This window comes from Dendrobium catenatum, unplaced genomic scaffold, assembly GCF_001605985.2.
Source record: "Dendrobium catenatum unplaced genomic scaffold, ASM160598v2 fragScaff_scaffold_1125, whole genome shotgun sequence".
In the NCBI taxonomy this organism is placed as follows: domain Eukaryota; kingdom Viridiplantae; phylum Streptophyta; class Magnoliopsida; order Asparagales; family Orchidaceae; genus Dendrobium; species Dendrobium catenatum.
In genome coordinates, this window is record NW_021319587.1 from 1,201,009 (window position 1) to 1,214,294 (window position 13,286).

General features: G+C 37.2%; 2 protein-coding genes and 1 long non-coding RNA gene across 5 annotated transcripts; 1 reads left to right on the forward strand and 2 right to left on the reverse strand.

Annotated features, from left to right (window-relative positions):
* Positions 1-218: 218 nt before the first annotated feature.
* LOC110095559 lies at positions 219-1,025 on the reverse strand. The gene is made up of 2 exons (XM_020821152.2): positions 879-1,025; positions 219-713 (listed from the first exon to the last, which is right to left on the reverse strand). Exons 1-2 carry the CDS (start codon positions 955-957, stop codon positions 484-486), a joined length of 309 nt encoding a protein of 102 aa, XP_020676811.1. The 5' UTR covers positions 958-1,025; the 3' UTR covers positions 219-483.
* Positions 1,026-1,137: 112 nt separating this feature from the next.
* Positions 1,138-11,870, forward strand: LOC110095552. Of its 3 annotated transcripts, none has more exons than XR_003702107.1 (6): positions 1,138-1,274; positions 7,477-7,601; positions 7,676-7,786; positions 8,606-8,741; positions 10,308-10,528; positions 11,740-11,870. It is a non-coding gene; the product is annotated as an uncharacterized LOC110095552 (long non-coding RNA). The 3 variants fall into 3 exon arrangements; XR_003702108.1 differs by having other exon boundaries at positions 7,485-7,601; XR_003702109.1 differs by lacking the exon at positions 8,606-8,741.
* On the reverse strand, positions 9,694-12,182 carry LOC110095551 (carbonyl reductase [NADPH] 1). Its single transcript, XM_020821143.2, has 3 exons — positions 11,655-12,182; positions 11,393-11,578; positions 9,694-10,635 (listed from the first exon to the last, which is right to left on the reverse strand). The coding sequence occupies exons 1-3, from the start codon at positions 11,925-11,927 to the stop codon at positions 10,243-10,245; spliced, it is 852 nt and encodes a 283-aa protein (XP_020676802.1). The 5' UTR covers positions 11,928-12,182; the 3' UTR covers positions 9,694-10,242.
* Positions 12,183-13,286: the final 1,104 nt, after the last annotated feature.

Here is a 13,286-nt window from a genome sequence, read left to right on the forward strand (position 1 = left end):
CCAAGCCGTTGACAGTAGGGCTAGGGGTTTAAATATCAAATATTTTGTCTAATTATTGACTTTTGACTCTTACTCCCTCTCTAGACCGCCTCAACGTTTAAAATTTTGTGTGAGAGCTCCAGAGAGATCCCTGGCCCTTCCCCACGTCGAACCCGACAGTCCAAGGCCAATAAGGTTGACTATAATATTTTGAAATTGAAGTTTGAATGGTACTGAATTAATGTTTAAAAGTTTTCCATTGAAATGTGCATTGAGATTCGTGCTTGACCAAGCTGATTTTGATGAAGTATCAAAGGTGATCCCTAACTTCCCTTCCCATGCTTTAAGTTTTTCATAGATTTCCTCCACCTCCTCATAAAAGAAAAGACTGCTCACCTGTAGCAAACGGGCAAACTGCAAAATTAAGTGAAGGAAACTGTTGTCCCTCTTCTAGATGAAGCTTATAGGGCGAAACCCAACCCTTTACAGAGTTCACACATTTCATTAAGCTCCTTTTGGCATTCTAAAATGAAGAATTCCATACCCTCGCCATTTAAGCTCCCAACCCGCATTACCTTCTGTAGCAGATTTTGAATCTGATTCTACTTTCTTAGATGCTTCCATGGGGAAACTACTACCATGAACCATTCCTTCGCGAATCGGCTCAGCTCTTCCGGACTCCTCCACTATAACAGCGTGCACGAAGCCACCAAAATCGATGCTTTCTAGGGTTTCTAGATCAATGAAAGAGACGCTCATTTAAAAAGGCCCTAAGCTAACATTGCATCAAATCCATGATAAAAAAGATACAGTTTTAGACTCCATTTCAATTGGATTAAACCGATTCAAGCAACCATTTCTCCAATAAAAAAATTCAGAAAAAATAGGGATTAACTCACTATAGAATCCATGATCCGAGAGTGATTCAGATGTCACCAAAGAAAATGTTTGATTGCTGTCAATTTGGGAACGTTCCATTCTCACCCTACACGCTTAGGGCGAGATCATCCGCCGAAGAAAAAAAAAAGCGTGGCAGAGATTTTTACTAGCGGAGCCTCAAATTCAAATATATATATATATATATATAAATATATATATATATATATTTATATATATATATATATATATTTGAATTTGAGGCTCCGCTAGTAAAAATCTCTGCCACGCTTTTTTTTTTCTTCGGCGGATGATCTAGCCCTAAGCGTGTAGGGTGAGAATGGAACGTTCCCAAATTGACAGCAATCAAACATTTTCTTTGGTGACATCTGAATCACTCTCGGATCATGGATTCTATAGTGAGTTAATCCCTATTTTTTCTGAATTTTTTTATTGGAGAAATGGTTGCTTGAATCGGTTTAATCCAATTGAAATGGAGTCTAAAACTGTATCTTTTTTATCATGGATTTGATGCAATGTTAGCTTAGGGCCTTTTTAAATGAGCGTCTCTTTCATTGATCTAGAAACCCTAGAAAGCATCGATTTTGGTGGCTTCGTGCACGCTGTTATAGTGGAGGAGTCCGGAAGAGCTGAGCCGATTCGCGAAGGAATGGTTCATGGTAGTAGTTTCCCCATGGAAGCATCTAAGAAAGTAGAATCAGATTCAAAATCTGCTACAGAAGGTAATGCGGGTTGGGAGCTTAAATGGCGAGGGTATGGAATTCTTCATTTTGGAATGCCAAAAGGAGCTTAATGAAATGTTTGAACTCTGTAAAGGGGTGGGTTTCTAAAGACAGAGACATGGTTTAACAAAAGGAAATATTATTATTACTTAACAGGGTACCGAGCCGGCTATTTATAGCCTAGCTTTCATTACAAACACATGTAATACTATACGGGTTATTTATGACACTAATGTATGACCTAGTACAAGTAACCTTTAATACACCCCCTCAAGCTTATGGTGTTTGATGAACCGTGAGCTTGTCGCGAAGCAGCTGGTACCGCGAGGTAGAAAGTTGTTTGGTAAAAATATCGGCTACTTGATCTTTTTTAGAGATAGGGAAGATATTGACTGTCTTTGAATTTATATGATCTCGTATGAAATAGTGATCGATCTCGATGTGTTTTGTATGTGCGTGAAACACAGGATTGTTGGCCAGTGCGATTGCAGATGTACTGTCACAATAAAGAGTTGTCGGCCTGGTGAGAGAGATGTTGAAGTTGAGTAACAGTCTGCGCAGCCAAATGATGTCTGTAAGTGCCGTAGCAATGGCCTTGTATTCCGCTTCAGTGGATGATCTTGCCACAGTATGTTGCTTCTTGACGCTCCATGATACTAGAGTGTGTCCAAGAAACGTGCAGTATCCAGTCGTGGATCTTCTCGTATCTTTGTCTCCAGCCCAATCGGCGTCCGAGAATGATTGTAACACAAGATCACCCTGCGTTATAGGCAAACCGTAAGTTAGTGTTCCTTTAATATATCTTAATAACCGATGTAAGAACAGAAAATCTAAAGACATCGGATTATGCATGTGTTGACAAAGTGAATTGACAGCGAATGAGATGTCCGGTCGAGTGAGCGTGAGGTATTGGAGTGATCCCACTAGATGCCTGTAGAGTTTAGGATCGTTCCCGAGAAATTCCTGTGCCTGTGGAACCGGAGGTTTTGTATATGATGGATTAGCCAACGGTTTACACTGGGACATTCCAGCTATATCGAGGATGCTGTTGGCATATTGAGACTGAGAGAGAAAGAAGGAATTATTTGTTCTGGTGATCTGTATGCCTAAAAAGCTGTGGGCAAGACCCAAATGCTTCATATCAAATTTGGTCTTCAATTGATTTATGGTGGATGTGATCATCTTGTTGTTATTGCCCGTGAGCAATATGTCATCTACATAGATGACCATGAACAGTTGCACATCGTCTTTGGAGAAGAGAAACATAGAACTGTCTGCTTTGCCAGCGACAAACCCAATCGACTGGAGGTGAGTGGAGAGCATCTGAAACCACATTCGAGGAGATTGCTTCAAACCATAAATTGTTTTCTTGAGTTTGCACACGTAGTTCGGTTGAGTGTCATCCTCGAATCCTTTAGGATGTTTCATAAAAATGGTTTCATTTAATTTACCATGTAAGAAAGCATTTGTTATATCAATTTGATGAACCGGCCAATTATAATGAATAGCTATTGTAAGAAAAGTGCGAATGGTAGTAAACTTAGCGACGGGGCTGAACGTTTCGAGATAGTTCACTCCGTATTGTTGGGTATTTCCTTGTGCAACCAGTCTCGCTTTGAACCGAGCCACCGTGCCGTCAGAGTTGTATTTGGTACGAAAGGTCCATTTGCTTCCTAGCAGAGATGTATTTGGAGGAAGAGGTACAAGATCCCACGTTCCCTGTCGTTGAAGTGCATAAAATTCATCTGCCATTGCCGCCCTCCAATGACTGTGTTTGCTTGCTTCTTGATACGTTGTTGGATCAGACATTGTGTCTGTAGTATTGGACTCCTGCATATGCAGTAAGTTAAGACGTTGAATGGGTTTCAATTTACCTGATTGTAAACGTGTAGTCATGGGATGTTTAGATAGGTTTGGTATGGTGACAGGCAGATCGCTGAATTGCATGGTTTCACGTGGTGTATTGCCAGTCCTGTCCGATGTGTTAGGAGGTAAGTTAACAGCTTCCTGAGATATCTTAGGTGTTTGCTGGGAAGTGTGATGTGTTGTTGGATGACGAATGATATCCGGAGGTGCAGCGCCGTGTGTTGGAACCAGCATGGACGGATTTGATGGCATTTGTTCAGGTATGGTAAACTGAGGAGCAGAATGCTGAAAAGGAAATTTACTTTCATCAAAAATTACATGCCTTGAAACAACAATTTTATTAGTATTAAGATCAAGACATTTATATCCTTTGGATATAGATGAATAACCCAGAAATACGCATTGCCGAGAACGTGGTTCAAGCTTATGTCGTTGAACAGGTGGTATCCACGAAAAGCAGGCACATCCAAAAATTTTGAGGAATGTGTAATTCGGCTGTTTATTGTACAACAATTGAAGAGGTGAACTGAGATTATTGTGTATGGAGGGCAATCTATTTATTATATAGGATGCTGTGAGAACAGCATCTGGCCAAAATGTATATGGCATTGATGCAGTATGTAATAGAGTTCTAGTCATTTCTATGAGGTGCCGATGTTTACGTTCCGCCGATCCGTTTTGTTCTGGCGTGTAAGGACAAGATGTTTGATGTTGAATGCCATGTTGATTGAGAAAGTTTGCAAATGTCGAATTTAAGTACTCTTTCCCGCCATCAGATCTTAGACATTTGATTTGATAGTTGGTTTGTTTTTCAACCTGTGTTTTAAATTGAACAAACTGGAAAAACACATCAGATTTATTGTGTATAGGAAAAACCCACGTAAATTTTGAAAAATCATCAATAAAAGCTACGTAATACAAGAATCCTTGATGAGATGACACTGGGGATGGTCCCCATACATCCGTATGTATAAGTTGTAAAGGAGTTAACGAACGACTTGCAGTATGAGAAAAGATTAGTTTGTGGCCTTTAGAGGCTATACAATGTTCACACACAGAAACATTCTTGAGAATATTCAAAGATTTATTTGTATTAGAAACTAAACGAAGCGTTTGGTAATTGGTATGTCCAAGACGCTGATGCCACCATGAAGTCGGGTTGGAGACTGCAGCTAGCGCCTTCTTATTCATCGAAGATTTGATTGTACTGATCGGGTAGAGTCCCTTTCTACTTGGTCCCGAGAGAATGGTGTGATTTGTCTTCAAGTCCTTGATAATGAACCCATTAGTATCAAAATAAACAGAGACGTTGTTGTCTTTTGTTAATTGAAAAATGGACAACAAGTTATATGAGAGATTTGGAACATGAAATAGAGATTGAAGTTTCAGCTTACTGCTAGGTGTAGGCAGAATACCTTTGCCAGAATGTGCAATAGGTATATTTCTGCCGTCACCTATGGTGATATTGTCGTTACCATTGTATGAGATGGCTTGAGAAACGTTGTCCAGAGAGTGAGTGAGATGTGCTGACGCACCAGAATCCAGGTACCAGTCCTGATTTTCTTGTTCCGTTGGCGCTATCATTGCTCTGGATGAGGTGTTCTGTGTCTCCGGAGGATTAACGGTCAGGTTTGATTGATGCCAGCAATTGTTTGCTGTATGTCCCTTTTTATTGCAAATCTGACACTGAACTAGCTGCCCGGAGCTTGTTCTGGACGTTTGAGATGAATTTCGTCCTCTTGTTCGTTTTCCTCTACCCCGATATGTATACAGGGCGGTAGATGATTCTTGCAAAGTTGTATTTCTCAGCGAATCAGCCTGAATATTGATCTCCTCGCTAATCAGAAGCGAGTAAAGATTATCCAGATCTATCGGATGAAGCATCGTGCGGATCGACATTTTAAACGCATTGTATGAAGATGGAAGCCCATTCAGCGTGTATAGGGTGATATCTTCTTGATCAAGATTCATCCCTGCCGCTGAGAGATTATCTGCTATAGACTTGATTTGAGTAAGGTATTGAATCATAGATTGATTGTTCATTCTGATGTTGTGTAGCTCATTGCGTAGCTGTATTACTCTTGATCTATTCGACGACTGTAGACGTCGTTCGATAGTCACCCAGATCATAGAAGTTGAATCGAGATTAATGACATATGGTAAAATGGCTGGTGAGATCGTTGAACAGATCGCTGCTGCTAGATTCTGATCCACAAGAACCCATTCTCTATATTTCGGGTTGATCTCTTGACGCCCCTCAGGTAGATCAACGAACCTGGTCGGTGGAGATGCCGACTGCTCCAAGAACTCTGAAAAACCATTGGTCGTGAGGAGTTTGAGGATTTGTGAGCGCCAAACTGCGTAGTTCTCAGAGGTTAACTGAGTCGATACTATGATCTTGATGTTCGAGATCACAAATTTGAGAGCAGCCGGTATATTGTACTCCTTGGCGATGGTATCATTTGGGGTTGATGATAGCGATGTGCCTGAATCCTCCATGTTAACGCCGATCTTCTTTAGATCTAGCGAAGAACGCGAAAAAATGGCAGGATAACGATCGATGGAGAGCGAGCTGTGCGAATCAAGAAAGAACTACTTGAGCCGAGCTCTGATACCATAAAGACAGAGACATGGTTTAACAAAAGGAAATATTATTATTACTTAACAGGGTACCGAGCCGGCTATTTATAGCCTAGCTTTCATTACAAACACATGTAATACTATACGGGTTATTTATGACACTAATGTATGACCTAGTACAAGTAACCTTTAATAGTTTCGTCCAATAAGCTTCATCTACAAGAGGGACAACAGTTTCCTTCACTAAATTTTGCAGTTTGCCCGTTTGCTACAGGTGAGCATCCTTTTCTTTTATAAGGAGGTGGAGGAAATCTCAGAGCTTTACTTGAGCATCATCGCCATCAGCCCACCACCCGATCGCCGCCATCAATCCTTTGTGGCCCAATCGAAACAGTCAGACCTTCACTGCCCGATGGTTCTTGTCATACCACCTTTTGACACGTGTTGTTCGATCTTCATCATTTGACCATCATCATCAGACCGTCGTTGGACGATGGTCCATCGTCCGATTTTCATTATAATAACCCCACCACTCAACCATTGTCGTTGCACCGCCGCTACCTAACCATCAATCTCTGATCATTATTATTCAAATACAATCATATGAACACATTTCGCCTCATACCAACTCCGCAATATCTTCTACAAGTTCTCCATACTTTTGTAATCATGTAGTCTTCAAGTTATGGGACAAACAAATATATGTAATCGACACTCACATAGTAGAATCATTTTAGTTGGGTCAAGCCCCATTGTAATTCCCCTTTTCAAATTTTCCACATGAGAATTTTAATGACACCCGTATTTTCTTTTTTATCTATTCGTGTGTTGGATATTTGTGCAAAATTAGTATGCAAAACTCTCTTACTCTACAAATTTGTTAGCTAGGAATAGCATTTTCTTAAATTCGCAATTCTATGCTTTTTTAAGGTAAGATAACACTGTGTGGGGTAAGGAATGAGGATGTTGATGTGCTGGAAGATGAATCCATGAAGTGCTTTTGGTGCTGGGAGGTGATGGGTTCAGCTAGTTCTCCATTGATTTTCGTGCCAGCTAGTTTTCCTTGATAGTCACTTCTTGTTGTAGTTTAGATTAATTTCAGGCTATTTGCCTTTTCAGCTTGCAGACATGGAATTTCAAGCTTTTATGTAAAAAAAATAATAAAATAAAAAATGACTTTCAAAGCTCACCGCATCAGATGTAAAAACAATTCATGAAAGGAATTCCACTCTTTCAAGTGAGTTAAGGGTTTTAAGGTTTCTTTCAATGTTAATTGCATTTATGGTAAAAATTAAATGCTAATTTGCTGCCGATTGAAGTTGGTACATTCGTAGTTTAAAAAAGTAAAGAGTTTGTTCATTTTCAATGCTTGTTATTGCTAGACAACCATTTTCTACTTATGTTGACACTATTCCTTGACAACATTTATGAGGCCTTCAGTTCATGTCCCTGATCTCAGAGTCTTGGGAGACCATTGAATGTTACAGAAATCCGTTCATTCGCCAAAAAGATTTATGGAAAGGAGCTCTACTGAGATGCATGGAGCTAATCCCTTAGGTGTTCGTCATATCGCAATTTGTTTTCTCATTATGCTTTATTTCTACTGATGAAATTTGCTTTCCTTAATAAAGGGCTGAGAAAAAAGCGAAGTTAGAAAAAGAAAGAGCTAGCCAAGACAATTGTGAAAAATAAACAAAATGCTGAGAAGTTGATAGAGATCCAAAAAGAGAAGCTAACTATCTGTAAGCAGAATATTTCTTTTTCCCATTTTGTAGGTTTAACATCCATTTATTTTTTTTACCATGCCTCGGTTCTCTGTGGCTGGAGGATGATCTAACTTTGGTTTCTAAGCTTATGATCATAAAGCTTGTTCAAAACTACCCTTCATTTCCAAAATCATTAATCCAGGGACATGTCATTTCATGCATTTTTCAGGCTTGGTTTTTTGTGTATGTGGAGCAGCAATACTTTTGTTGACGGATGCTTATATTACTTTATAAGAGATCTTATAAGTCACCAAAAATTGTTTGATCAGGCACGAATCTCAAAACATATGTGAATGGAAAACTTTCAAAAATTAAAATTGGGACCACCTATTTCAATAAACTTATAGTCAGATTAAATGTTTCAATGAAACGAACTAAACAACACCAAAACCGGTCATATTTGAGCCAAATGACCCCAAATCAAAGGACCGGAACATATTTTAGGATGCTAAACCCTATATCTCTCTACCGCCGCAAATGTTCTGGCACACAACAAAATCTATGATTTTTTATACTCCAGGGTACTTCAAATTGAATTAGAATTTATTTCATGGGTTTATGATACTTAGATTTTGGATTTGAAGAGAATAGATGTCAGTTAAATACACATACAAATAACCATTAGTAGAATTAACTTTGAATTTCTTTCATGGAATGTTTGTGATATTTGGAGAACACTTGACCAGATAAAATTAATGAAGTGATTTTGCATTGGAAGAAATAGAACATATCAATTTTATGCACATATAGTTAGTACTTTTAAGAAAGCTGTTATTATGTGTAACTTTTATGCAGGAAGAACCAAGTCAATGTCTTTTGGACTGTGAGGAATACAAGAAAGATGAATCTAGACATTGAAAATCTTGAGGATGATCAAAATGAAAGTGAAGAGAGTTTGTTAGTCCCAGATGGGCGTCTCTCAGGAAATGAGGTGCTTTTTTTGTTTGATTCAAACTTGTGCTACAGAAAAAAATGTGCATATCTTTATTTGATAAGCAAATTCCGGAAATAGCAATGCTTCAGCACATTTTTTGTGTGACATAGTAAATAGAAGAGGAGCACAGTGTAGGAGAATATGGTTGGCCAACATCGTATTGTTTGATGATTTAGCATATTGATTGTTGAAAATATATTTATTTGAGTGATCTTTAACTGTAAATTGCATTCTCATTGCTGCATAAATATGATGTAACGTTCACCCATTGTTTATCCATTAACCTACTTCCGTTTTTTCCTTAAGCTCAGAACTAATTGAATATAATCATATAGCAATGAATATAATCATTTTGCATTCTTTCAGAACAAGAAACAACTCAACACTTTGATAGAGAAGGCAAAGGACTAATTATTATATGCGGACACCAAACAAAGAGAATTGTCCATATTTGCTGCGCTTTTACTGTTCTTTTGTTGCGCTTTTGCAAAAGGTCAGTAAAAGGGTAGCAAATATTTAATATTTACTAAATAATTGAATATTTGTTATGCTTTTGCTGCGCTTTTGCAAAAGGACAGCAAAAGTGTAATAAAAATGCATTCATAATTGAATTTTTGTATTATTTGATCTCAAGAATTTCCTAGCAATCTTTGAAAAACAGCAAAAATTCTCGACAAAAATCCACACAAAACCAGGAAAACATAAGATAATTTGTATTATTTGATGAAATAGAAACGGAAATACCAAGATACAATTGATCCTCTATTCGAGAGGAGGATTTATCTCTCCCAAATCTCTACACACCGCTAGAGCCTAAAAAATCTAAGAGATCTCAAATTTCAGCCAAATTCAAGATGTTCTAACCCTAGGAAAACAAACTATTTAATGCATACAATTCAAAAGGAAATCTCTAAACAACCCCTCCTTTGAAATTTCCCTCCTAACTCCCATCAAAAACCTTCCTAAACAGCTTTGTCAGACTTGGGTGGTCAAATCGAGCATACAGGAGGTGGAACTTCTCCGATTGTTTCGCATGGCCCGGTCTTGTAGGATTGGCTAGACCGGTCCAATGGACTTGTCTAATACTTGGCTAAAATCTAAATTGAAATCATTGATTTTGAATTTAGAACAAATCATATGAAGCTCTCTATATGTGATTAAAAAAGACAACTAGAATTAGATGAATTTGATATATGATAATAACATTTTGGTAGAGAGAAGACAAGCTACAAAAGTTGGATGAATGAATGCCATAAGAGGTAGGTAAGGGGTAGAATGAAGAAGCAAAGGAGAAACATTAGAAGGGCAGAATCCCTTAAGGGGCGTGGCTACATGATCCTTTATACAAGGATTATCATTCTTAGTATAAACCTGGGACTCAAATGCTTGCCTAAAGTTATATGTAATGATTAATTTATATGCAAATTCTGAACTGATTGTGTATTCCATCTGTGTACTTCTGTAGTCTGCACTCAATAAATTATTTGTCACCTTTCTTCTACAACATAGAGAACAACGATGGACTGAGCCATTTAAAGAACTTTCCAGTGGGCAATTTTTCAGGTGGAAGCAGAATAACTCTAACTGCAACCTCAGCTGCTTCTTGTGCAGTATGAGTTCCCATTCCTCCAGTCATGGCCGTCTTTGTGAATCCCGGACAGAAACAATTAATGCTCAAGTTTAGGCCTTTCTGCTGCTTAGAGAGCAATCTGGAGTAAGCATTTACTGCGTGCTTGGAGACAGAGTAATCAGTCCAAATCATAGGCCATCCAGCTTCCTTCCAGGTTCCTTTCTTCACATCTTCAACGAATTTATTTAGCATATAGTCTATCTTCTCTTCAGAGATTTCTTCCTCTTTCTGCAAGTTCTTCAGTGCTGGATTACTCACTTTCTGCAATGCAAATGTATATACAATAAGTAATATTCACTAAATATACTAAACCTTCCAAATAGTTCATAGACTTTTTAGGTGTCGTCTATTTAGTCGCATGCATTTCCAGGTGTTCAATTTAGACTTTGTCTGGGACAAATTTCTTTCTGCTTCTTAAAGTAGCTTTTGAATACAAAAATAAAAATGTGATTTAAGAAACAGAAAGAAATCCATTCCAAACGAACCCTTAGTTGCTCATCATAATTTTAGTAGCATTACAAAACTTTAGATTTAGGCTTTGTTATGGACGGTTTTCTTTCTGCTTCTTAAAATAACTTTTTTGTACAAAATTAAAATTTTTATACTAGAAAGCTGCTTTAAAAAGTAGAAAGAAAGTTGTCCCAAACAAAGCCTTAAGTTTTATTTTGGGACGGTTTTTTCATTGCTTATTAAAATGGAGTTTTATTACAAATTTTTTAGCTAAAATTCCATTTTAAGAAGCAATAAAAAGCCGTTCTAATTCGTTTGGGACATCTTAAGGCTTCGTTTGGGACGGCTTTCGTGATGCTTCTTAAAGCATCTTTGTAGTTAAAAAATTTATATTAAAAAACTCCTTTAAGAAGCAAGAAGAATGCCGTCCTAAACGAAGCCTTAAACTACCACTTTTTTCTTGTTTTTAAAATATATTTTCACTAAAAAATAGTTTCACAAAGCAATAAGAAAGCCGTCCTAAACGAAATCTTACTCATCTCAAAATAAATTCAAGAGACATACTCACATTTTGAAGGCCAAGCTGGGAGCTGATATTGAGTATCCTACTCTTCGTCGCCGCCGACCGCCGGAACATCGGTAGAAGCTCCTGAATGAGCATCTTCTGCCCATAGAAGTTTGTTCTGATCACAAGCTCTGCCTTCTCCACATTGTTGCTATCAATCTCATTAAATGACACACCAGCATTATTCACCTGCAACATATACATACTTATAACTAATAATATAAGAATCATCAAATGAATTTAATGTGTAATATACTGTACTGACAAGAATATCAAGAACTCCAAATCTGCCATTAAGCCAGCAAGCAAACTTGGAGATTGATTCATGGCTAGTAACATCTAATTTGCAGAACTCAACAGTGAGGCCTCTCTTGGCTAAGCAAAGAACCGCTTCTATCCCTTTGATTTCATTCCTGCAAGTGAGAACCACCATTAATCCGAGCTCTGCAAGCTTCTCCACAATAGCAAAACCTATCCCTTTGTTTGCTCCGGTCACAATAGCCACTGTCTTCTCTGTCCACCATCTGCATGTGTACATTCTTCTTTTTTTAATATATATAAACAGCTTGTAATCTTGATAAGATATAAGGTTTCGTTTGTGTCAGCTTTTTAGAGCTGTTTTAAGAAGCAGTAAAAAAGTTGTTCCAGACGAAACCTAAGATATATAAATACAACAATATATTAGCTAGAAGTGCTAATCTTACTTAGCCATGAAGGATTGTGAGGCCTTGAAAATTCTCTTGGAGCAATGACAATGTGGCTTTTCTTGAGGAAGATAAGGTGTTCAAGATAGAGTGGAACTTATATAGTATTTTCATGAATATATATATATATATATATATATTTGGATTTTTTTATAAAGTGACTTATATTATTATATATATATATATATATATATTTTTTTTTTTTTTTCTTTTTGGTTGTGCGTGGGAGAATGAATGATTAAAAGTAATTGGGTTAGTTCAATGGCAACTCCTTGATTTTATATTTCATTCATGATGGTTAGCAATGAACCACATGGCTATTTTTATTATAATAATCCTATGCAGTCCTCAGTAATAGAGTCTGGACGGGAAGAACCGTTCGGATATATGAGTGTACGTACACATTATGTACAAATGTGTACATACAATCTGAACGGTTCTTCCCGTTCAGACTTCGTACAAAATAATTTCTCTAGTATTATAGCTCTAATTTAAATTGATGTAAGCAAAATTTTGTTTATTATAGTATTTTGATCAAACTGGTTTTTAAACTATTAGAATAGCTTTAAGATGAGTGCAATTAATACATATATAACTAATCTATATATTGATTGATGAAATACTAACTTTTCTAAGGCTTTTATTAGAATATCCTGATTTGACGAGCCTTAAAGTTATTAGATTAGTTTTAAAATAAGTGCAATATATTGATAATCAATCTATATATTGATTGATAAAATATATAAATAAAATTTAACTTTAAGAAGGCTTAATTGGCATAAATGTCCCGATAATAATAATAATAATAAGTGCGGAGAAAATGAGTGTGTGTTTCGTCAACTGTGGAGTTGGCTGCAGCTAGGCCCGTCGAGAGATTAGTTGTTCCGTCAGGCGACTCCTCTACAGGAGTGTCAGTAGGTAGATACCTACATTCCTGAATAATAATAATAATAATAATAATCAGGGGTTGATTCACTATAAGCTCAAGGGGGGGCAATTGACTACCCTAAAAACTTTTTTAAAAAATTATTATATGATTCTTTAGGTAATTTGTCCTCCTCTATTTATTTTTTAGTCTTTATAACAAGAGTTTTTTAGGCAATTGCTCCCCACTTCCCTCTGAAAATTAAGACTTGTTCTACCCTTGATAATAATAATAATAAATTGGCTGATGATGATGACAGTATAGCTTA